This window comes from Rhinoraja longicauda, chromosome 13, assembly GCF_053455715.1.
Source record: "Rhinoraja longicauda isolate Sanriku21f chromosome 13, sRhiLon1.1, whole genome shotgun sequence".
In the NCBI taxonomy this organism is placed as follows: Eukaryota; Metazoa; Chordata; class Chondrichthyes; order Rajiformes; family Arhynchobatidae; genus Rhinoraja; species Rhinoraja longicauda.
Genome location: NC_135965.1, coordinates 29,482,814 through 29,507,989, shown reverse-complemented (window position 1 = coordinate 29,507,989; position 25,176 = coordinate 29,482,814). Strand labels below are relative to the sequence as shown.

Genomic DNA, 25,176 nt, shown 5'->3' with positions numbered 1-25,176 from the left:
TTAAATATGTTGTTTCCTGTGTGACTATCATGCTGTGTCTATGAATCAATTTGATCCATTAACTGCTGTATGAATTTAACTTTGTGACTACAACTTCTAATTTGCTTCCTTCATATTGGTTTAACTCTGTGTCTCCCACATTAATTTAACCCATGTTCCCCATATTAATTTAGCATTTCCCTTATTATTCTGTTTTTCAGTATTAGTTTTATGCAGACTCCCTGGATTAATTTAAACCTTGTGCCCATGAATTACTTTAACCTATGCATTAGTTTAAACTGCATTATGTACATTAGTTTAATCCTGGTCTTGTTGATTGCTTTACTAGTTTGATTGACCAAGTTGCACACTAATCTACCAAAGCATTTCAATCTATTTCAATTTCACTCTTGAGCCCTCAAGATCAACAGGTGTCAAAGCAGTGGCATCCGACTTTGAAGCAAATGAGATTGTTGAGTAAATTTTAACACAGCAAATCGAAATATCAACAAAGAGAGGAAGAGTGTGTTGGGAGTAAGATGACCGAGGCAAAGTAATATCATGGCTCATGAGGATGTCATTGTATCTCCCAACTCAGAAAGTCTGGCTTGCACTGTTGTTTCTTTGTCAGTCTCATCTTATTCTTAACTTACGTTAAAGATATAAAAGCATAAAATGTTTGAAAAACTTATCAGGTTAGGCAGCATATGTGGAAAGAGAAAAACATTCAACGCTTTCTTAGATGTGCAGGTTTGTAGGTTAATTGGCCTCTGCCCTGTGCAGTGCCTGTTTCCATGCTGTATCTCTAAACTAAACTAAACTTTGGGTCATGATTTCTCGCCTGAACTGGGAAAGAGAAGCAAGTTAGTCTAGGCAGCAGGGCAATGGGTATTTCTGCGATAGGGTGAAATACAAAGGGCTTGTTATGGTTGGCATGGACTGTGGGCAAAAAGGGCCTGTTTCTGTTCTATATCTCTCTGTGACTTTGACTTTATAGCTATTAAGGAACAGTTAAGTTTCTTTGAATGAATAAGGCATAAAGGGATATGGAATTAATGCAGGCACATATCTCGTACAGATAGACGATGGGCTGTCATAGACATGAAATTGGGCGGCACGGTGGCGCAGCGGTAGAGTTGCTGCCTTACAGCGAATGCAGCGCCGGAGACTCAGGTTCGATCCTGACTACGGGTGCTGTACTGTAAGGAGTTTGTACGTTCTCCCCGTGACCTGCATGGGTTTTCTCCGAGATCTTCGGTTTCCTCCCACACTCCAAAGACGTACAGGTTTGTAGGTTAATTGACTGGGTAAATGTAAAAATTGTCCCTAGTGTGTGTAGGATAGTGTTAATGTGCGGGGATCACTGGGCGGTGCGGACTTGGTGGGCCGAAAAGGCCTGTTTCCGCGCTGTATCTGAAATAAAAAAATAAAAAAAATATGAAAGGTCTAAGGACCTATTTCTATGCTGCACAACAGTATAACTATGACTCTACTGTTCCACCACTCTTAATACTCAAACCAGTTCAGTGAGCATAGGCAGCTAACCTGACTGGGTAACTGACATCATCATAGGGATCAATGATGAAAATACCATTTCCAGCCTATTAACTTCAAAAAGTACGTTCTCAGCCAGATAGAAAGATTTGACAATTGAAGCCTACAAGATGTCCTCAAACAGATTCAGTTAAATTATAAAGTACAAAAATCCAACAATATCACACTTTTGTATTATAATCCAAACTTTGACAATATCCTATGGTGCCGAGTTCCTTGGTGTAAACCCCAAAGACACTAAATGTCGATTTCCTGCATTTTAAAGATGATGGTTACTCTGCTTTTAGATGTTATTGTTTAGTGAATCATGTTAACATACTACTATAATGACTGGTGGGAATTGTTCTCTGCAGCTGATTTGGGCATCGTAGGAGGGAGATATAAAGGTCCAAACTGGCTGAACATAGAGAGCGTCAAAAGATATTATCTTTGATCCTGAATCTTTGGCGCTAACAAGAGATCGTCTCTGCCACACTAGATGAGCAGCTTGCTACTGAATAAAGGACATTGCTGATGCTCTAGACAAGAAGATTCTCCCAGATGAATACAAAGAGCAATCTAATTTCCAAGATTCATTGTCCATGTATTAAGTATTCAAAGTATTCAATGTACTTTGGAACAACTTTACGTAATTGAAGAGTTGGCCTGAATTGCAAAAGATCATAAAAACACAACAAAATAGGTGTAGGAATAGGCCACCAGACCCAGGTCTACCCCTTCATGTAATATGATCATGGCTGATCAATATTGGTCTCAACTTCACTTCTGTGCGAGTTCCTTGATCTTTCAAACATTTATCTGTTTTCATCTTAAATATATCTGGTGATCTGGCTTCCACTTTCCTCAGGAGCAGAGAATCCTGGCGTTTCACGGTAGAAATAAGGAACTGCAGATGTGGTAAATGGTACACATTTAAGATGGTGTTCCTACATTCTTACATCTGAAAATATTATTTTCCAACAGGTGAATAATAATGGGATCATATCATTCCTGAAGGAAGTTTCCCAGTTCACGCCAGTGGCATTTCCGATCTCTAATGACCGTCGAGTGGTGGCGGCCTTCTGGGCAGATGTGGACAACCGACGAGCTGGAGATGTCTTCTACAGGGAGTCCAAGGACCCTATGATCCTTCAGAGTGCCACCAATGACATCAGGAGATACTTTCCAGAGCTTGACGAATTCACCACCCAGTGGGCATTCGTGGCCACTTGGTACAAAGTGACATTCTTTGGAGGAAGCACATTTTCACCGGTAGGATTGATCTATCAAAGACCATATGTCTGAATTTTGTGCTCACTAACTATAGTATATGTTAACCACATGGCCTGCTTCAGGCCAACAGCTTGGTTGGAAAACCTCATTTCATGTTTTGTTCTCTTATAACTCCTTCCTGACCCCAATAACTCTGCATTTTACTAACCTCTCACCCCACTAGATCCCGACTCCTGACCCTAAGATCACTGTAGTGCCAAGCATCCATATGCCATCACTACTAAACCATCCACCCTTGCTCTACTACCCTTACCAGGACCATTGAACCTACTGGTTCCCAGTTCATTTTACCACCAACACAACTGCTGGTCTCAATCCATACCCATTGCAGTTGCATGCCCAATATTCATCACATCACGCTCCCTACTTTCCCTGTAATAGCTAAGTTATGATCCATTTCCAGCCTCCACTAGTTCTGATTTACCCCTTCCTACTGCATCCAAACCACTGGTTCTGTGGAGCTCTGATGCTCCCTGCTCCTTTCTCTGCTGAGTTGTAAACCTGGTTTCTGAAAGGATATCAAGTGGCCAATTTATGATTCAAAAATGTCCAATGCCTGACCTTGGGCATAACTAATAATTTCAGCAAAGGGCGATAGTTAAGTGGCATTGGAATTGCAAGCCACGGTCCATGTTGTCATTAGAAGCTTTCCTGGTTCCCTCAGGAAAGGAAACCTTTCATCCCTACCCAATCAATGTCACTAGATCTACAGCAATGTGGCTGTTTCTTTAATTGCCCTCTGACTTGGCAAAGAAAGCCATCCTTCAAGGACAAGTGTGATTGGCAACTTCAGAACCAGCAACTTCAGGTTGTGAATGTTAATTACAAAAACTGATGTTTGCAAGATTGATCTTGATAGATTTTTTTCAGGCAAATTATGTAGATTAGTTGTGTTGTGGTGAAATAGCTTAATGCAACATGAACATAGTCTTCTGTTGCTCTTGGATATTAGCACGTGATACAAATGTGGTGCTGGACTGTGGTGCTACAGTTGGATTAATGAAGGATTGAATTATATGCATCTTGCGGTTTCATTGTGTGAGTGAAGGATGTTGATGGAAGTTGTGGTTAAGGAGGATGTTGAGTAGTGGAGGAGGTGGGTTTACGGTAGGAGGGCACAGTGGGCTGGGGCACAAACTACACTTGATGATTTTGATGGCAATAGGGTCTCTGCTGCTTTTCAGGTCAACACTTTCCAGATTGTCCTGGTCACGGATGGAGAGTTCTCTTTCACGATCTTCAACTATGAAAATATCACCTGGACAACAGGAATGCATGCCAGCAGTGGAGGGGATTTTGCTGGATTAGGAGGCATTGCTGCACAGGTAGAGCCAATCTGATTACTCACATGTTACTTACGACTTGCCACTAGTTCTTGGTGAGTGGGATTCAATCGCCATAGCCTTTACCAGTGATTTGCCATTACCTCTTGAGTTGGTGACAGACAGCCACTATATTTAATCCAAAGTGAAAGCCACATGTTGCATGGAGGTCAAATGGGTAAATTCCTCTTGTAATGCATCAGCGAGACATACAGAAGGTGTCGGCCTCTATTGCTTGGCTTGCGTTCAATGAGCTGCTCCTGGGCAAGAGAGGGAGGATGGGGCATCTAATGACCTCAACATGCCTTAACTGAGGGGAGAAGGGGCAACCTCTCGCTGCTATTTCCTTCAAAATGTCTTTGAAAGCTTGATTAAAACAAGTTTAAAGGCAACCCCAGTGCCATAAACAATCGGAAAATCCATCCACCCTGCTTTGAATGCCATTCAGTTCATGGGAACTTTGATAACAGTGTGTTCCTCCCTTTGAATACCCATGTACGTATCGCATGTGGGTCCCTTCCACTGAATATACACATGTCCTGTGCCCTCAGGCAGGTTTTAACGCTGGAGATGGAAAACGCTACTTCAATATTCCTGGTTCACGCACGGATGACATTGTGGATGTTGAGACGACAACCAATGTTGGAATTCCTGGCCGCTGGGTATTCCGGATCCATGATGCCCAAGTCGAGGTCGGAGGCTGCAATGATACAGGTACAGTGGCAGCTCGCAGCTCCGGCAACACTAACTGGGAGGGCAGTAACAATTGTTTCCAAACCTGACTCGACCTCAACATTCTTATCTTTGAGTTAGGAGGTTGTGGATTCAAGTCTCAATCTTGGCGCAGGCTATCTAGTAAAGCAACATTGTTTGATGATTTTTTTTTAAGATGAGATATTAGATGGTGCCAGTTTTCCTTCTTGAATGGATATCGTTTGGCACAATTTAGAGCAGGGGTGTTATCACTCTCCTGGCCAATATTTACTGTACACCTTAATCAGCATCACAAAAACAAATATATGTCACATTACTTTTGGTGAGAACATGCCTTTATGCATTCATCCATTCTAGATATGTGAGACCAGGCCTTGGTTGCAACACAGTGATGGAATTTGAAGAATATTTGAGCAGGTTTGTTTAATTTAGAGATACAGCATGGAACCAGACCCTTTGGTTCACCAAGTCCTTGCCAACCATCGATCTTCCATTCACATTAATTTAATGTTATCCCACTTTCTCATCCATTCCCTATACACTAGGGTCAATTTACCAAAGCCAATTAACCTACAAACCAGTATATCTTTGGAGTGTAGGAGGAGACCGGAACATCCAGAAAAAAACCATGGAAACCCACAGGGAAGACATACAAACTGAGTACAGATAGGACCCATAGTCTCTGGCGCTGTAAGGCAGCAACTCTACTGCTACGCGACTGTGCCACCCTGTGATCTGGTCTGCTGTTGTCTTTGTAATCCGGAATGTTGCAGTTGGATAGGGTGGTCTGATATGATTCTTGCGATTTAATGTAATTTAGTCTTGTACTGTTTTCATTTTGTGTGTTGGTCTATTCTAATATGTGAGATGGCTTGGTACCGTTTGAGTGATGTGGAAGCCTGGAACTGTGGGGTGGTCTGTAGGTGTTTTGGTGATATATTGTGGTCTGTTATTGTTCACGTATGGTTGTGTGGTCTCACACTGTTCCATTAACATGTGGTAATGTTCCAGTAAAGTTTTGGAGGTCTGGTACTGTTTACTGACGTTTGATCCATAGCTGTTATTGTGGTTTGAGAAAGTGCAGTCTTAAATCTTTTTCAAATGAACAGTTGAATAGAGCGTTGGAGCGGTAATCTGGTCTTTTTCTAGTGATAGAAAACCAATTGAGCAGCATATCTTGGTCTGATGGTGTGGCATTCTCTTGTCTAGTGTCAGTGATGTGACACATTTGTACTATTATAGGATGGGATGGTGTTGTACTCGGATTGTCTTACACTTTTCTCATGTAAGGCGTTTTGGCAGTGCTCTAGTAAACGTGTTGGGTCTGGCACTATTCTGGGGTGAGGCGTTGTAACCTTGTTCTCGGGATGTGGTCTGATCTTGCAGTATTCAGTAGAATAGCTATCTGCCATTATCTATGGAGATGGGATGGCCAGTACTAGGCTGCTGATGTCTTCCTGTTCTGTACTGGTGAAGTGATGGGGCAGTGTCTGATACTGTTTAAGTGACATGTTTTCTACAAAAGAAAGTTTATTACATGATTAAATGTCAACTAATACAATACCACAGATATTTGCAATCCAAACAATATATCTGCATTCAAGTTCAAATTAGGACTCAAGAGACTGTAGATATCGGAATCTTAAGTGAAAAATAAGCTGCTGGAGGAACTATGTCTGAAGAAGGGTTCTGACCTGAAACATCATCTGTTGATTAGGCTGTCTGCTGCAGTTCTGGTGATGCAAGGTGATCTGGTACTAGCCATGTGGGGTGCACAGGTATTGCTCTTGTAATGTAGATACATTTGTGCACTTCTTGTGATCTGCAGTGATCTAGTCTTGTTCTGGTGATTTTGTCTGTTCCAATAACATTGACATGACCTTTTACTGTTAGCATGTTGTGCTGTTATCTGGCACTGCTCTTATGACTTGGTATTGACTACTCCTGTTCTGGTGACCTGGGGTGATGTGGTACATTACTCTAACACCTTGACCTGGTCTTGGTCTAGTGCTGTAGGCCAGAATAGTTCTCCCCTATTGATGTGGACAGAACTAGTTCGCTCCTTGCAATGTTGACAGGACTAGTTCTCTCGTATATGATGTAGATTGGAAAACTTCTATCCAAATGATGTTGACTGAACTAATTCTCTACTGGGTGATGTGGACTGGTAGAAGCATATAAATTTATAAGAGGCATAGATAGGATAGACAGTCAAATGCAAAAGGGCATAGCTTTAAGAGGAGAGGGGCAAAGTTTATTGGAGATGTGAGGGACACATTCTATTACACAGAGGGTGGTGAGTGCCTCGATTGCACTGTTGGGATGGTGGTCGAGGCAGATACAAAAGTGGCATTTAAGACACTTTTGGATAGGCGTATGGATATGAAAGGAATGGAGGAATATGAATTATGTGCAGGCAGATAAGGATTAGTCTTGGCATCATGTTACGCGCATTCATTGTGGGCGGAAAGGCATATTATCATGTTGTTCTCTTCCAAATTATATGCAGACAGATGTGAAGAGCTTATATGGGGAATCTTGGTCATCATGGACGAGCTAGGCTGAGGGGCCTGTTTCCATGCTTTATGACTCTATGACTCTATGGACTGGATTAGTTCTCTCCTAGGAATGTGGGGTGGTTTGACATTGTGGTCATGCCATGGGATGTTCCATTCCTATTCTAGTTTTATGATGTTGTCTTGTTCTATTTCAGTAACTGGTGGTAGTCTGACAGTCTTCCAGTGCTATTGAATAGTCTGATGTTGATTAAGTAAGGCATCGATCTGGGGACAGGGTATAGCTGGCATCGTCCGATGGATGTGGGCTGCTGCTTCCAGGAACACAAGTTGGTCCTAATGACGTAGGTTGATCTGATACTCTTTTTGAGAGTTACATGGCACTGATGCACAGATATCAGGTGGTCTGGTACTGGTGAAGTTATGTGGGTGGTCACTTTGCCTCCAATGGCATAGAGGGGTAATTTTCAGTAGCCAATTAACATCAGTATTTCTTTGGAATGTGAAGGGATCCAGGATAGATGGAGGAAAGCCATGCAATGGCCAGGATTGAACTTGGGTCACTGGAGCTGTGAGGCCCGGCTGTATAAGCTTCAGGCGGTTTTGCATTGTATTCCACTGTACTTGCACCACAAGTGGAAATGTTATACGTTTTTGGAATGTGGCCTCTGTCATTAATAAATTCTTCTATGTAAGGTCTTAATTGTGCATATCAATGAACTTCATATAGGACTAATAAATACGGGATGAAAACTATTACTTATTAATTGACTCCGTGTTTAAGGTACAGTTTTGTGCCTCAATTCTGGCTTGGTGGACTGCCATCCGTTTAAAAGCCTATTTGATTTGGCATTTGCGGATAGTTAGAGTTTATTGAGCTCTGGAAATAGTCAGGAACACAGGTCCCATGCCCAAACTTTATTTTGGGATGAAGGACTGGAAAGAAGAAGTTAGAGGGTGAGATGAAGAAGTGGAGATAGACACAAAAAGCTGGAATAACTCAGCTTGACAGGCAGCATCTCTGGAGTGACGTTTCGGGTCGAGACCCTTCTTCAGGAAAAAGAAGTGGGACTTGGTGAAGAGGTGAGACTAAGATTAAAGTAGAGCGTGGGATGGTGTAAGAGGTGAGGGGGTAAGATGGGAAAGTGAAAGGGTAAGTTCAGGGTGAGGTAAGAGCATGCAATGGAGACGTGAGGGGTGTCACAGAGCAAAAGGGAAGGTCAGGGATGAAATGGAGAGATGAGGAAGTGTGATGGGGATGACAGAGGTGGGATGAGTAAAGGATGGGTGAATTGAGAGGTGGGATGCAGGGGTGAAGGGTAGGATAGCTGATAAAAGAATAGGATGGGCTGCTGAGCGAATGAAATTAAGATATATTGGTTGGGAAGCAGCTTGTATTAAATTATGCTGCTAGAGCACTGCTCTAGGCTTATGATGGATCTGCATGCTGGGTAACTCGTACAACTTCCAGCCGCTAATATTTGCTTTGAAATGTAACCGTGAGCCCTGCGGCAGGTCTCAGTTCCCAGGCAGCTAAGCTGGTGAGGTTTCTATTATTGGAAACATGAATTCTCTTGGAGAAAGCAGACGTCTTGTGAATTTTAGAGAGTTGGGATGGAGATTTAAAATTGTAACATTGGTGAGGCAATGCCTGGAATATTGGGTGCAGTTCTGGTCATCACAATACAGGAAGTGCGTGCTTATTCTGGAAAGGGTGCAGAAGAGATTCATCAACATGTTGCCAGAGATGGAGTATCTCAGTTATGATGAGAGTCTGGACAGGCTGGGTTTGTTTGACTTGGAGCAGAGGAAACTTATTGGGGATCTGACAAGTGTACAAAATCATGACGAGCATAGATTGGGTAGATGGTAAGAAACCTATACTCATGATGGAGAAGTCTAAGGTAAGGGGCATAGGGATTAGGGAAGGAGTAAGAGGCTTAGAGATGATATAAGGAAAGATGTTTTCACCCATCTGTCTGAGAGGGTGGTAGAAACAGGTACTCTCAACTGTTTCAGGAGAATCTAGGCAAGTGCTTGAATTGCTGAAATATAGGATATGTATGGGTATTCTATTGCAGTTGAAAGCCCGGTGGTCCCTGGGCCTGTGTCTATGCTGTATAACTCTATAATGCCATGACAAGGGTAATAGAAAGGTTTGAGTTGGTGAACCGTTAAGAGTTTGTAACCAATACTTTGCTCTCCACAGCCTCAGTGTGCTTGAATCTTCGGCCATGTTTGAACAATGGAAGGTGCATCGATGACTGCATCACCGGAAATCCTTCTTACACTTGCTCCTGTCGGGCCGGATTCACGGGCCGGAGGTGCCAGATAGGTAACGTATGTTGTTGGAGTGCGTGGGGTACCAAATGATTTCGGGGCAAGACGTGGAGAAGACAGAGGAACATCCTCAGTGAGGAAGGTGGAGTAGAGCCAAGCAAGGAGAGGTGAGCCGGGAAAGTGACGTGTGCGGGAAGAACGTGTGAGGATGAGATGTGGCTGAGATTAGGTGCCAATGTGAAGAGTACCCTTACTAAGGGTGCTGGGATAGATGAGGTCCAGTAGTAAGATTATTGGCACTGAGTTAGGTAAAAGGAAGTGAGTTCGTGAGATCGGGAAATAAGGATAGGATGGGGACGATGAATGGGTGGATTGAGTAACAAAGGGATGAGGTGGAGGAGGTGAAGGGGTGGAATGATTTGAGGGGGCAGGATGGGGGAGATGAAGAGGGTGGAATGGGGTGGTCAGATGGGGGGATGAGGGATGAGATGGGGAGATGAGGTGTAGCATGGGGAGGCGTGAGGTACAGTGAGTGAGACAGATGAGGGAGAAGGAGAGGTGAAGGGATGGGATTTAGATGAATGGGGCAGGGGGTGGTTTGGTGGGAAGCTGTGATTATTGTGTTTGAGGAGCTACTCTCTTCGTGATTATGGCAATGATACTCTGAGCTAATTGGAATACTCCTGTTGGTGCATAGACTGCACACATTGCATTGGTTTTTCACCTTCCATCTTGTTCTCCAGACATTGACGAGTGTGCTTCATACCCATGTCACAATGGTGGGACGTGCGTGGATGGACAAAATGCCTTCACTTGCCAGTGCACTGCTGGGTATACAGGAGTGATTTGTGAAACAGGTTTGGACGAGTTTAATTTGCTGCTTTGCAGTTCTGTTGGACTAAATGTTCATAGCTATCTTTAAAATCATGAGCATTGCATTGCACTATTACTACAAAATTTAATAGATAAGTCACTCTAAGAGGGACCATCATCCTGTTGGGAATCAGTTGCTCCATATCCCATGGTTTACGATTGTAATGACGTAGACTGCAATACTGCGTTTTTCTATTGGTGGTACCCATGTTAAAATGAGTATTTTCCTATTTTAATCTCTGAAGACAGACCGGATTTCCAGACTGGGCTGTGAGATTTCAGGGCCAGTTCCTCGACATTGGTATCAAGAGGAGCCGCCATTTGGCCCTTCCGCACATGCCAGAGGTGGACAGTCACACCCAAGTGGCATAAAGCAACTGAGCTCTATCCGGTGGCAAGCAACGATTCTGCCGAGAGTAAGGGAAGGCTGCAGAATGCGTACGGCCACAGAAAAGCCGTAGGGAGGACATTATACCATTCAGCCCCTTCATCTGCTTTTCCTCAGACAGTTCTGCACAATTCAGCCCTGGTGTTCCAAAACATTCTTTAGTTGTAGACTAAAGCCATCTTCTTTTATTGGCTTAGTAACATCACAATAACTCAATCTTCATTAAAACTACTGGCTAGTTTTGGACCAGACTGCTTTAACATTAACGTCACATGCTCCCCTGGGCTTACTCCTTTCACGTCACCTTACCTTCACTTTCCCACAGTCACCATATTCCTCACTCCTCCTTTAAGACCCGTTTTAAAACCATGCGTCTTCACTCAACATTTTTGCTACTTCCAAAAGAAATCAGGTAGTTCGCTGATGTCAATGTGTGACAGGGGTGTCATGTTCAAACTTTTATCCTCCGCTATCGGCAATGGTGCAGGGCCAAATATGTGCATTCTAAAAAGTATACTTGGACACAGAGAGAGTTGTGTTTGAAGGACTCTTTTCTGTCTCATAAAACTGTTTTCAACTGTCCCCTCTCTTGTTAAGATATCGATGATTGTGCATCAAATATCTGCCAAAATGGAGGCATGTGCATCGATGGAATTGAAGCATATAACTGCAAGTGCCTAATTGGCTTTACCGGGAAGCACTGTGAGATTGGTGAGTGTCCCTGAGCGTACAGAGGAAGGGAATCACAGCGTAACAGAGAATGGTGTCAAAGTCTACACTGGGTAGAGTGCAACAGCAGAGCATTAACAATATTCTGTGGGAACTTAGTTCCAAAAGAGTAATATTAAGATGGAGAAGCTGTGGAGACATAATGTTATGGAGCAATACTAAGCAGGGCACAGAATAATAATCAGATGACTCACAATAACATTGGGTAACTGGGTTATGCTCAGTTTGATTATACAAATAAATATTGAGATGATTCAGAATGCCGGAAATCAAAGCTAAAATGTTCATAAGTTCTAGGAGCAGAATTAGGCCATTCGGCCCATCAAGACACTCTGCCATTCAATCATGGAAGATCTATCTATCCCTCTCAACCCCATTCTCCCATTTTCTCCTCATAACCCCTGACACCCTTACTAATCAAGAATTTGCCAATCCTCACCTGAAAAATATCCATTTACTTGGCTACAGACATTTGTGGCAATGAATTGCACCAATTCACCACCTCTGACTAAAGGAACTCCTCCTCTATGGCCTCTGGTCCTAGACTCGCCCACTAGTGGAAACATCCTCTCCACATTCACTATAATCCAGGCCTTTCACTATTCGGTAAGTTTCAATGAGGTCCCCCCTCATCCTTCTAAACTCCAGTGAATAGAGGCCCAGTGCCTTCAAACGGTCATCATATGTTAACCCAATCATTCCTGGGATCATTCATGTAAACCTCCTCTGGACCCTCTCCAATGCCAGCACATCCTTCCTCAGAAATGGGGCCCAAAACTGCTCACAACACTAAAATGTTTCAAACTGTTACTGACATGATGTCTAAGTTTATTACACAGAGCCCATATTCTAACACATGTAAGATTATCTGGTCTCTGTCAGTAAGTTGCTTATGTTTCTAACTCCATGACTTGTGGTTTCCGATTACAGCTGACTCTTTGTGTAAGAGTAAAGAATGTCAGAATGGTGGTGTCTGTGATATAAACAATGGAACGGCAGTGTGTATTTGTCAGAACGGCTACACTGGAGAAAGCTGTGAAAATGGTAAGCTCACTTTTCAGCTTTTTTCTTTCTCCCTTCATTCCTCACTTAATCTATCAGTGTACATTTCTGCCCCTCACTTTTTTTTTTGCTCTTCATGGACCCATGTTTATCTCCGTCCCTCAATGTCACATAATAATCCATAGTTTCAGCACCTGGGCAAAACCCAGTGGGCTGCTCTCCTGATCATTGTAAAAACCCAGCCAAAATTAACAGGCGGGAAGTCAATAACCAAAACATAAGTGTTGGGAGAGCTCAGCTTGTCATGCAGCATATGTGGAAGGAGAAACCAGTTAATGTAGTGGGTCAGAGACCCTTCCTCAGAACGGGGAGAATGGTGGGGGTGTGTCAGTTTTTAAGGCAGATTGGGGTGGTGGGAGGGAGAATGAGGGTTAAGGTAGTGAAGACAGATCGGGTGATATGGAACATAAATACTGACTGTCAGTGAGACATTTTAAACAAATAGGATGAGACGGGACATAAGCCTGATAATGGGAAACAATGGGAGAGCAGTTTACATGGAGTTGGAACGTTCAACAAAGTGCAAGTGCATCACAGCTTCTCCTGGAATCATGGTTTGTGTCCTTGGATGGTTGGAAGGGAAGAAGTGAAAGAACATCTTGCATCCCCTCCAGTTGCGTTGGAAGGTGCACTGGGATAGGGAGCGGTGAGCAGGGATGGAAGATTAGACCAAGAAGTGATGAAGTGAGTGATTCTTATCAAATGCAGAAAGGATTGGACAGGGGAAGATGTTTCTGGTGATGGGATCGTGTTGGAGCCGACGGAAATTGTAAAGGATTATATATTAAAGGCCAAGGCTGGTGAGGTGGAAGGCAAATTCCATCTGTGATCTGCCCAGGGGAGAGGGGGTGAGAGCAGACATGCAGGGAGGAAATGTGGTTCAAAGCTTTGATGCAGAGGGTAAGCCATATTTTAGGAAGAAGGAGGACGTTTCAAAGGTGGAAGATGCAAAGCTTCATCATTGGAACAAATACGACAGAGGCAAAGAAGTTGGGAGAAATGAAGGGTGCCTTTGCTGGAAGCAGAGGAGATGAGTATAGTGAGGTAGCTGTGAGAATCTGTTGGATTGTGAATGTCAGTAGCTAAGATGGAGACAGAGAGATCCAGAAAGAGAAAGGGTCAGTGATGGATCATGTAAATATGAGCGCAGGATGGAAATTAGCAACAAAGGTCAGCCTTCTGAGTGACTTTCAGGAAAACTGCTCTGCTTGTTCAGAATATGAAGATTAGTGTTTATTACTTCTATTTCTCTCTGTCTGTCTTTCTCTCTTTCTCTCTCTCTCTCTCTCACTCTCTCACTCTCTCACTCTCTAATTCTGGCTCTTTTTCTCACCAATGGTCATTTGCCATTTCTTTCATCTTCATTTGTTTGACGTTTCCTGTCCTGGTAATTTAAGCTTTAATATTTGTACCTCATCCTCTAGTTTTTTTTAAATTGTTGATGAATTTCATAAGTATGTGGACAAAAAGAGGAATACAGACTGCATTGTACAGTGAAAGGCACACGTCAGAATCCATTTACTGACAAGACAAATCTTTGAATTTTAAGACTAGGAAAGACCTGACGGGTCAGTGTGAACAGTCTGACCTAGTACTCTGACCCTGGCTCAGGAGAGTTGGCTGCAACAGTGTAGATGGTTCTTGCACTTTACTCCCCTTTAGGAAGTCGCATCATTAGGTATTGTTGGATTAAAGGGAGTTGGACTCTACGTCGTAGAATTGCCTTGAGAGTGTTTAACAGGATAGTTTAGAAGAAGCTCAAGAATCATTTCAACAATGTCTATCTGCACTGAGGGCATCTGATGGAGGAGCGCCACTCTGTGGACATTTGTGGTGTTTCTGCAATTACTGTCCTTCTCTTCCCCAGTAATGCAGGCAACAAGTTTTATTGACCCTGCAATTGCAATGAGACCCTTTCTCACTTGTGCTGGGAGATAGTTTGAGATGGGATCTTTCTCGAGGAAATTCTAATGGAGTCAAAGTGGGCATTCAACATATAAAAGTTTGGAATAAATATGTTTTTATAAAATTCAGTACTAAGTGGATCCCTATTCATACGATTTGGGTCCTTATGTTGTGCTTTCCCTTCCTCTAGAAACAAATGAGTGTAACTCCAACCCATGTCTGAATGGAGGAGAGTGTATTGACCTGATTGATAATTACACCTGTCTATGCCTCCAGCCGTTCATTGGAAAACACTGTGAGACAGGTAAGAGGGCACATCTCGAACCAGGATCAGTAAACCAAGTCAGTGTGTACCAGTACATGCAGCATGGAAGCTCATCACTGGTTCATCTCAGTACAGCCAATATTGACAAGTTCAACTCTATAATATTATAACTCTAAATATAATAGGTTTTCCTGGGCTCCGAGGGGAAACTCCAGGATCCTGCAGACACTGGATACTGAAGGGCTGGGGCTTGTGTAACAGCCTCACAAACACTGCAAGTGGGGGTGGATTGTGTAAGGAAGAAACATGAGTGATGTTGAGAGTATGAGAATTTACTGAATTGATGGTGTGATGAAAGGCCAGTGTGGACAGGGTCTATTCTGAACTGGTGGTGTACCCCTGAAACAGGAACGTTTATTGCGATCTAGCACTTGTATTTACTATATATATATTGTATACAGTATACCATTGAAATTAAAAAATGTGCATGTAACACAACCAGGTGGAAAAACTCAGTTGTATTTGGTTCTAATTGAAGGATCCTAAGCCTTGACTTTGCTTTCTCCAAAGATGAGAGCACGACTTTGAACGCCTGCCAGCCAAACCCATGTCTGAATGGCGGTAGTTGCAACGAGACCGAAGGTGGCTACCTATGCAACTGTCCGGAGGGGTTTACAGGCCGTGACTGTGAGAATGGTATGTGAAACTTCTGCTGTGGTCACATGCATTGTGAGCAGTTTGAGACTCACCTTAACGGAACTCCAGCATCAGCTGTTTGTACAGTGTCTGGTGTGGACCTTGGCATTTGAGCTCTTCAGAGTCGATTTGCATTAGTTTCTATCTGTTGTGATCAGCGCATTTCAAAGGTCACCTCAATCCTTGGCTTCATTGTATATCGCTGTTCCAGTTTATATCCTAGTTTCATTTATATTTCTGCAACATTGCACTGTTCCTGAGTATTTCTAAGTAAACTCACTCTTTGCCCCTTTGCCTCTTCCCTGCTGTTGCCTTTGAGTATTTCCCCTACATTATTCCATGCCTGGCAAGTGCTCTGCTTTCTGCACGCACTCTTCCAGATGTCCACTTCATCCCATCACCTTTTGTTCATGGTGTTGACTTTGTTCATGGATTTTTTGCAGGATTTTGCAAGTTTGTCAACATCTTTATTCATTGAGCGATTGTCCTCGGTGCTGTATACAACAAATCCAACTTGATATTTTCTTCAAATTTACTAATATGTTTTCTTGGTCTAAATCATGGTAAATTATTAACAAAAGTGCAGCACTGGTCATTGTGGGACCCTGGCTTACCTCCCACTTAATCCCACTCTTCCCGATTCTCTTTCTGTCTTTCAGTACAAGAACACAAGAAACCAGGAGTAAGCCATTTACCCTCACGCCTGCTACACCATACAATATGATCATGGTGGATCTATGCTCAAACCTCCTCTATGCTAAGTCTCCATAGTCCTCAATTCCTCGATATTCACCTGTCTACTTTAAATATATCTTATGAGATATGGCCTCCACCAACCTTGGGGACAAAGAATTGTGGAGAGTTCTGTGGATCTCAGCCAGGCTTGTTATTCATTGGGCAGCTTGTATCTCAGCTTCTGGTGCTGTGACCTGTTCCAGTAATTGTTTGTGCATCCTCCACTCCACACTCTGAGTATCTCATTCCCCTGAGCCCAAGTGTTACTGACATATTTTGTTGTTCCTCACTGACAGAAGTACTCCAGCTTTGCAATGCCCACCACCAGTGCCCACATGGTGCCTCCTGTGCTGAATATGGAGGAACATATCGTTGCATCTGTCCGCAAGGATCCAGCGGGAAAGATTGTGAGTTACCTACAAGTTACACAGAAAGCAATGAATAGTAGTGAAGGATCTGCACTCTCACCAACACGATGACCAACTTAGACAGGGATGAGGATGAGGCCGGAATAATGTCAGCATAAATGGTGCAATTGCGCCACCTATGAAGGAAGTTTGTATTTCAGGACTGTCCTTGAGTGAATTAATCATTCTCACTGTAAAGCATTGCAGGTGACTGGGGTAACTGCATGATCGTTAGACAAGCCTGGCATAAAACTGTTTGTTTTGGTGTAGGTGGAGATGGAAATATCTGTAATTTTTATATATTATGTGATTGTTGGGACTAATCCAATAATCACAAGCAGGTTCAGGGATTGTTGTTCACAATAGCCTACATGTATAATGTATATTTTTCAATGTAGGTAGTTTAGCAGCTTCCTGTTGCTTCACCGTAATTACCCAAGATGCACACATAATGCCTAATGTACCGTTTATGGGCTGCAGGATTCAATTGGGATTCAGTGCGATACATTTAAAACTGGTCTCCACCACTTAAAGATGATCTTCGCTACTTAATGCTTGCATTTACCACATAAAACAGCACCAGCTCTTAAAGCTAGTTTCCAGCAGTTGTTCTACATGCTAGCATGTTCTACATAAAGCTAGCACACATCGCTTAAAAGGGGTTAAAACAGAAAATACTATGAATACTCTTTCGAAGGTAGACACAAAATGCTGGATACATCTTCCCGCTCCACTGCGAATTCTCCTCGTCCAGCATTTTGTGTCCACCTTCGATTTGAACCAGCATCTGCAGTTATTTTCCTACACACGAATACTCTTTCAGTCAGGCAGCATCAATGGAGAGAGAAACATCAATATGAGACAGTTTTTTTCTCCACATATGCTGGCTGATCCACTAGCTATTTCCAGCATTTATGTTCTGTTTTCCAGCATCTGCAATTTTTTGCTCTTGGATTTCTTATAATTGGGGTGTTATATTGAAGCTACAGTGCTATTTTGTCATGCTGTATCTCTGAACTAAACTAAACTAAACTGTTCACTTGTGTGTGTGTAACTGAGTGGCTGCAGAAGGAAATGAAGATAGACACAAAAAGCTGGAGTAACTTAGCGGGTCAGATAGCATCTCTGGAACGGAATAGGTGACGTTTCGGGATGAGATCCTTCTTCGTCTGACCCGCTGAGTTACTCCAGCTTTTTGTGTCTATGTTGTGTGTGACTGAGGATAGCTTGCTGATTCACTTCTGATCTCCCTTCATAGTTCTGGCAAATGGTAACCACACAAAGGCTAACGATCTGAATAATGAAGGGTCTGCCAAGATGTGCACAACAGCAGTGCGCATGCTCGTTGATCAACATTTTAAAATGATATTGAAAACTGAATTGCCCATCGTTGTTGAACCTAACCTTGCAGACGATGTATTGCAAGCACCTGAGAATTGAGTAAAAATAACCCACATAGTTGCACTACCAGCAGTTTCCACCAGATGGCAATGTCTGACATCAGGACTCAGTCAGCAGATGAGATTTACCAAGCTTTGCTTCTGACAGATGAATGAAAAAATTGAAGATTGTTTAAGGATGTTGCAAGGACTTGAGGGCCTGAGCTACAGGGAGAGGTTGGGCAGGGTAGGACTTTATTTCTTGTATTGCAGTAGGATGAGGGATGATTTTGTAGAGATTTCTAAAAACATTAGGGGATTTGATAGGGTGAATGCACAGTCTTCTTCCCCAGAGTAGGGGAATCAAGAACTAGAGGGCATAGGTTTAAGGTGAGAGGGGAAAGATTTAATAAGAACCTGAAGAGCAGTTTCTTCACACAGAGGATGGTGGGTATATGGAACAAGCTGCTTGATGAACTAGTTCAGGTCAGTTCAATAACAACAGTTAAAAGATGTTTGGATAGGTACATGGATAGGAAAGGATTAGCGGGATATGGGCCAGACGTGGCTGGCTTAAATATGGCATGTTGGCCAGCACGGAAGAGTTGGGCCGAAGGGCCTGCTTCCAAGCTGTCTGACTCAATGACTATGCCATACGTAATTCATATCGTAGTCTTGGATCTTGCCATTAGGTTTACAGTGGAGTCACTTAACCTCTCTTTCTTGTTTGCAGTGATCCCATCCCCTTGTGACTCGGATCCCTGTCAGAAAGGAGGCACTTGCAAAGAACAGGATGGCTCCTATACCTGTCAATGTCCACCAGGTGTCAGTGGACTGCACTGTGAAAAAGGTCTGTTTTATTTCTGCTTTGTTTTCTTCCAAGTTCTTGTAAATGAAAGACCATTCAGATGCTCTCCCTGCTCCATCTGGCCTCACATTACGGAGTGTCCTGATCATTGGTGTACTTTCCAATTTAATAAGCATCTTCTCCTCCTCATCCTCTGCATAAAGTGAGTGTGAGGCAAGAATATTGATATTCCTTGTAATGCCAGCTGATAAGCACCAAAAATTGGATAATATTTCAGCACCAACTTGATATTGAGGATGAGGGAACATATGGATAACATGGTAGATAACAAGTACAGCTACGAGCACCACTCTGAGCTTGAGTTGAGGTTGGTTGATTACGAAGCAAACAGAAAACATTATTCTGAAGTTTAACTGTACTTAGTTTGTCCTGATATTTCAAGATAGTGCCATGGAGGGAGATATTTGCCCTCTATACAACTTCTTCTGCATCTCAGCTGGGAGAAAACTGATGAGATATTGAAGACACCCTGTACTTAACTCGTGCAATAGCTGACTGGGAATGGGACAATAGAAAATTGTGTTATTGGGTTGCTGACCTAAACTGTATCTGACCTGGAAGTGCTTAACTGGATGTTTTAGTGGGTGTTTACTACATACTTAACCCATGGCAAGCCTTAATTAGGAATATATGATGGGAGAAAGCACCGAGACTTCTACCCTGTATCTAATCTTCCATAAGCTAGGGTAATTATCCGATTCACCTTGCCTACTTTGTTATTGTTGGAGTATATATCTACTACATTTAGGTAATAATCTGCCTTTTGATTTCTCTTACCAAAGTGCATGATCTCATAGTTCCCCACATTAAACTCAATTGGCCAGGCTTTCACTCGATCATTCAATGTATCCCAATCCTGTTGCAGGTTCATTATATTCTCATCGCAACATGCCCTTCAGTCGTCTTCATATAAAATAATTTTTTTCTACATTCCCTCAGAAAGACTCCGCTCCTGTGCATCCAGTCCATGTCGGAATGGTGGAACCTGCAAGGAGGCTCCCGGGGGAACTTACCAGTGCACCTGTTTGTATCGATTCACTGGCAAGAACTGTGAGACAGGTACGTCCAGGAGATAATGTAAAATGGGGCCGAACACCAGTAGGGCATGCAGCTGCATATGAGAATGCAAGAACACCGATTTTAAAGGATTCCCAAAGAAAATTGGTTTGGATTTAAGTAATCACTGGGAAGTAGGTCGACTAGACATATTAATATGAAAACTGCACACATGTAATTCATAACAGGGGCTTCCACTTTGAAGAAAATTACAGCACTACCACTGTAATACAATTATGTTTCAGACTATAGTCAGCACCCCAGTAACACTGGGATGTAAAGGATCGTACTCGTAAACAGTTTGGTAAAGCTATAAAGCACTGTAAAAAGTGAACACCCATGTATGGTAACAAAGCCGTAGAATTGTTGTGTGTCTGTTGTGTGATTTCTGTCTGACTCTCATTCTGCCTCTCTCTCACCTGTCCATTTGTAGCTGACCATTATGCTCTTCTCTGTGCAGGTAAACCGGACCCTTGCTCCTCCAGCCCCTGCCAGAACAGTGGCACCTGCTTCCATTACATTGGAAAATACAAGTGTGAGTGTCCCAGAGGATTCACAGGACGGCACTGCGATACAGGTACACTGGCAACTGTCTGTTCCTTCAGTTACAATATAGCACATCCTATTATACAGACCACCGATGAAACATTGCCTCCGACAAACAGGATTCCATTGGAGCAAATCCATTCCTGTGGAATATCTCTAATTGCAAACTCTCAATACTGAAAATCCCTTCCTATTGACTCACAGTCTAAGGAATCCCAGAGGTTGAAAGCACATCCCGTTTATTCTCAATGTACAGACTCGCAATGGACCAAAATGCTTCAATTTTGCTCCAACTCTTCATAATTCTAAAGAATCACATCTTTCTTGCTCGCCCTTCTTTTGAAAGTCCCAGTGGTACCTAAGTGGCAGAGTGGTGTAGCTAGTAGAGCTGCTGTCTCACAGCTTCAGAGACCCAGATTCATTTCTGGCCTTTGTTGCTGTTGTGTTCTTCCTGAGACTTTGAGATATATTTGAGGAATGTAGGTGAAACACTCAAAGATGTTCAGGTTGGTAGATTCATTGGTCACCTGTAAATTCTCCCTCGTGTGTAGATAAGGGATAGAATCTGCGGAGAGGTGTTGGGAATGTGGGGAGAATAAAATTGGTTAGGATAGGATTAATGTAAAAGTGGACACTTGGTGGTTGCCTCGGGCTTGGGAGGTTGAAGAACTTCTCTGTTTCTGTGTTTCCCCTTTCTATGACACCATGTTGTTGAATGACAGTGAACTCGTGTGACTTCACATTCTTTAAGAAAGAAGAGGATAATGAATAGTGTTATTCTGGCTGGAGGTCCGTGACCAGTTGTGTTTTGCAAAGATTTGTGCCGAGGCTTTTGTTGCTTGTAATATACAGGTATATAAACAACTTGGATGTAAATGCAGATGGGTTGTTTAGTAAGTTTGCAGGCGACATCAAAATTGGTGGACTTTCAGACAACAAGGAAGGCTGAAGTAACACTCCGTCTGTTCCACTCACCTCTTATGTTTCCCTCTACAAATGAGCACTTTTCATTGGCTTCTTAGTTGGTTCTAATCTCTGAATTCCTCACCATTTTAAATTCTAACCTTATCCGCCAATTCCTACATGATCCTCTCTCCCTGAGTCTCCATCTTGTAGTCCCCCCTCTGAAGCGGGTGATTATTGATATCCGCATGAATCCGGTTCTGTGGGAAACCTAGCTCAGTCGCAGAAGGCCAAACCCCAATTCATTAGTTCTTTCAGCCTTGAAACATCTTGTTTCTGCAGAGGTGGACTGCGGAATCCCCAGTGAGGTGAAGCACACGGAGCTCCTCATCTCTTCGACCAAGTATGGCTCAGTCGCTCAGTACATTTGCGAAGCTGGATTCATTGTGCAGCCCAGCACTGGGGAGAGTACCTGCCAACTGGATGGAAGATGGAGTGAAGCACCAATCTGTGATGGTGAGTGCCCAGTCACACCAGGGTCATGGCGCTACTCCCACTGAAAATATATTCAGATGTCAGAGGATTAAATGACGTTGCTGTCTAATTGTGATGACATTTAGAATAATGGATACTGAGAAGTTGGATATCAATTGGAATCAAATTGAGATGTTTGTCTGTTTATGGATAGAATAATGGTATCCAGGAATCATCCCACACCAGAGATTTTGACCTTTCCATTTGTGATTCCATAGCAATTCTAGGTTGAGTTGTTGCTTCCTCTGTGAAATTAGTTCCTGAAGTATCTGGACCCACACTTGTCAACAGCTTTCTTTCCCGAAGCAAATATGAAAGATTTACCCAGCTGGTCAGCTATTAAATACCTCAACTCTTCTAGTTCTTCATCTTAGGCAAACCTTTGTGATCTGTTAAGATGTGCAAAGTTTGAAAACTCATAGCTCCAGATTGACGGACAGTTTCTGTGGTTGTACAAAGGGTGGTTCATATTGTTATGATATTGAGGTAGGATGAGGCGTGTGCAGGTTAGTTCAAGAACCTATTGGTTTCAAAAGTAGCTGCTCCTGAACCTGGTGGTGTGGGACTTTTTCTGCATCTCCTGCCTGGTAGTAGCGGCAGGAAAAGGGCACGGCTCAGGGTTGGAGATCCTTAATATTGGATGCTGCCTTCTTAAGACAGTGCCTCATGTCGATGCTTTTGATGGTGGGCAGGGCTGCGTCCATGAAATGACAGGGCTGAGTCCACTGCTCTCTATTGCATTCCTTTGCCTTGGAATTGCCATACCAGGCCATGATGCAATCAGCCCAGTTCACTAGGTACAAAAGCTGAGTAGATTTTGCAGAGAGCTTATTGCTTGTTTGGGGCACCCATGAGTCCTGTTGGGTTATCTTTGGCTGTGTATGTGTGGTGCTCTTGACTTTATTGGTTTAGAGGGAGTCTGCATTAGATTATTTAGTTGGGACAGTGGAGGAGGTGTTGGGGATGAAGACACATAGTGGTTTCCAACTTTACTCAGTTATCTGGGGTACCCTTACACTGATAGGATTTTATAAATACACAGAATACAGAAGGTCTCAAGGAAACCATGTGCTCTTAAAAAATTTAAAAATCAATTTTAACCATGAAGTATATTGTGCTCTTGGGGTTCTTCAGTTTGTTTTGTGTCGGTGCTCATCACTTTACGATGTACACAGGATGTCCTTGAGTCTATGGTTTGAGTGGATATTCGTCATTTTATTGTGTTATCCAAGGTGTTCTTGGGACATTGTAATGTATTGGGTGTCCATAATGTTTATTGTGTTGGTGCCAAAATAATTATTGGGTATGGATTGAATGGGAAGGTGTACAAAAGTTTATTGTATTTTGAGGGTACCTGTGTTTATTGTTATATATATATATAACAGGTACCCTCAAAATACAATAAACTTTTGTACACCTTCCCATTCAATCCATACCCAATAATTATTTTGGCACCAACACAATAAACATTATGGACACCCAATACATTACAATGTCCCAAGAACACCTTGGATACACCTTCATATATATATATATATGAAGTCTTAGGGTAATAAGTGATGGGAGCAGAATTAGGCCATTCAGCCAATCAAGTCTACTCCGCCATTCAATCATCTATCTCTCCATCCTAACCCCAAGTCTTTGAGTTTATTGGCTTGTATGAGGTCAATGAGTTCATTCCATTGTCTGTGGTGTCCTTGGGTTTATTGGATTCATTTGCATTATTCCATGCGTTTATCCGTTTGTGTGGTGCACTCAGCCATTTGTGGTAGGTGCTGAACAGAGTAAAGATGTCTCAAATATCCACTCTTTAGGTCACAAGGGCAATGTGCAAACAGACTTAGAATGGGATGTTTGGATCCAGTCAGGCTTTGCCAAAGAAGGTCGGAGACTCAAAGTGCTGTTAACTTGTTAATAACGTCTCTTTCCTCAGAAATCGATGGATGCTCCTCTGAGCCCTGTTGGAACGGTGGGAGCTGCAAGGATGGGATTAATAGCTTCGAATGCGAGTGTCAGAAAGCATTCACTGGAACATTTTGCGAGTCAGGTATGTGGTGAAGCTGCAGTCCAGGGACTGAGGGATGAATCGCTTAATGGGGAAACAAATCACATCAATTCTCTTTGATAATATTGTTATAACTGCATGGTATTTTATGCAATCTTAAAATGATGAAGTAAATCAAATACAAAGAAGGACTCTTCAATGTTATTTCAACAAGAATTTTTCGATGTCGTCATAATTTCTATATGGAAAAGAAGCTCCCTGTACAATCTCCTACGTGATTTGAGGTTTAAAATAAACAGCAGTGCATAGAAAGAAAGATACAAAGAAAATTCTCTTTTCATTACTCTATAAATGCAATTGAATGAGCCAGTTGTATTGCAGACAATCCTCATCCACATTTCTGAAGGTGAATTCACAAGCTTCGTTTTGCAGCACAATCATGATTAGCAGACACGAGAATGAATGAATGAAGTGAATGAATACTTTGAATGAATACTTTATTGTCACATGTGGCAAGTCACAGTGAAGTCCTTTGCTTGCATACCCATGGTCTGCAAATAGTCGCCCCATAAAGGGTTCCAACAAATTTACAAGGAGACTACAGATGCTGGAATCTTGAGGAAAAAAACAAACTATTGGTAAAAATTCAGTGAACGATGATCGTTCAATGCTGGATGCATCCGAAGAGGGAAATGGACAGACAACATTTCAGGTTGGGAAAAGGGAACCAAACCAGAAATGTCTTCCATCCATTTCCCGCCACAGATGTTGCCTGATCTGTTGAGATTCTCCAACATCTTGGTCAGCATGAATGAGTTGTTTTTTTGCTCAAGTCTGTTCGGCAGATGTGTGGAAATCATGGGGATTAATTGTACGACGATACATTGCCAATTGGATGACAGTTCAATTAATCATTGAGTCATACAGCACAGAAACAGGCCCTTCAGCCCAACTTGCCTGTGCCAACCAAGATACTCCATTTACACTAGTCCCACCTGCCTACATTTGGCCCATATCCCTCTATACATTTCCTATCCATGTACCTAAATACTGTTATAGTACCTGCCTCAGCTACCACCTCTGGCAGCTCATTTCATATCGCCTCCGTCCTCTGTATGAAAATGTTGCCTCTCAGATTCCTATTAAATCTTTCCTCTCTCACCTTAAACCCATGTCCCCTGGTTCTTC

The 25,176-nt window shown here is 42.6% G+C and overlaps 1 protein-coding gene across 1 annotated transcript in view; it reads left to right on the top strand.

The window, feature by feature from the left end:
- sned1 (sushi, nidogen and EGF-like domains 1) overlaps positions 1–25,176 on the top strand; it is an 83,111-nt gene that overhangs the window by 33,770 nt on the left and 24,165 nt on the right. The window contains exons 2-16 of the mRNA XM_078410668.1: positions 2,497–2,784; positions 3,990–4,130; positions 4,679–4,841; positions 9,567–9,692; positions 10,381–10,494; positions 11,496–11,609; positions 12,558–12,671; positions 14,785–14,898; positions 15,430–15,555; positions 16,587–16,697; positions 18,810–18,926; positions 19,884–20,003; positions 20,461–20,577; positions 21,792–21,965; positions 23,917–24,030. Coding sequence (XP_078266794.1) covers positions 2,497–2,784; positions 3,990–4,130; positions 4,679–4,841; positions 9,567–9,692; positions 10,381–10,494; positions 11,496–11,609; positions 12,558–12,671; positions 14,785–14,898; positions 15,430–15,555; positions 16,587–16,697; positions 18,810–18,926; positions 19,884–20,003; positions 20,461–20,577; positions 21,792–21,965; positions 23,917–24,030 — 2,053 coding nt within the window. The remainder of the gene's footprint in view (positions 1–2,496; positions 2,785–3,989; positions 4,131–4,678; positions 4,842–9,566; positions 9,693–10,380; positions 10,495–11,495; positions 11,610–12,557; positions 12,672–14,784; positions 14,899–15,429; positions 15,556–16,586; positions 16,698–18,809; positions 18,927–19,883; positions 20,004–20,460; positions 20,578–21,791; positions 21,966–23,916; positions 24,031–25,176) is intronic.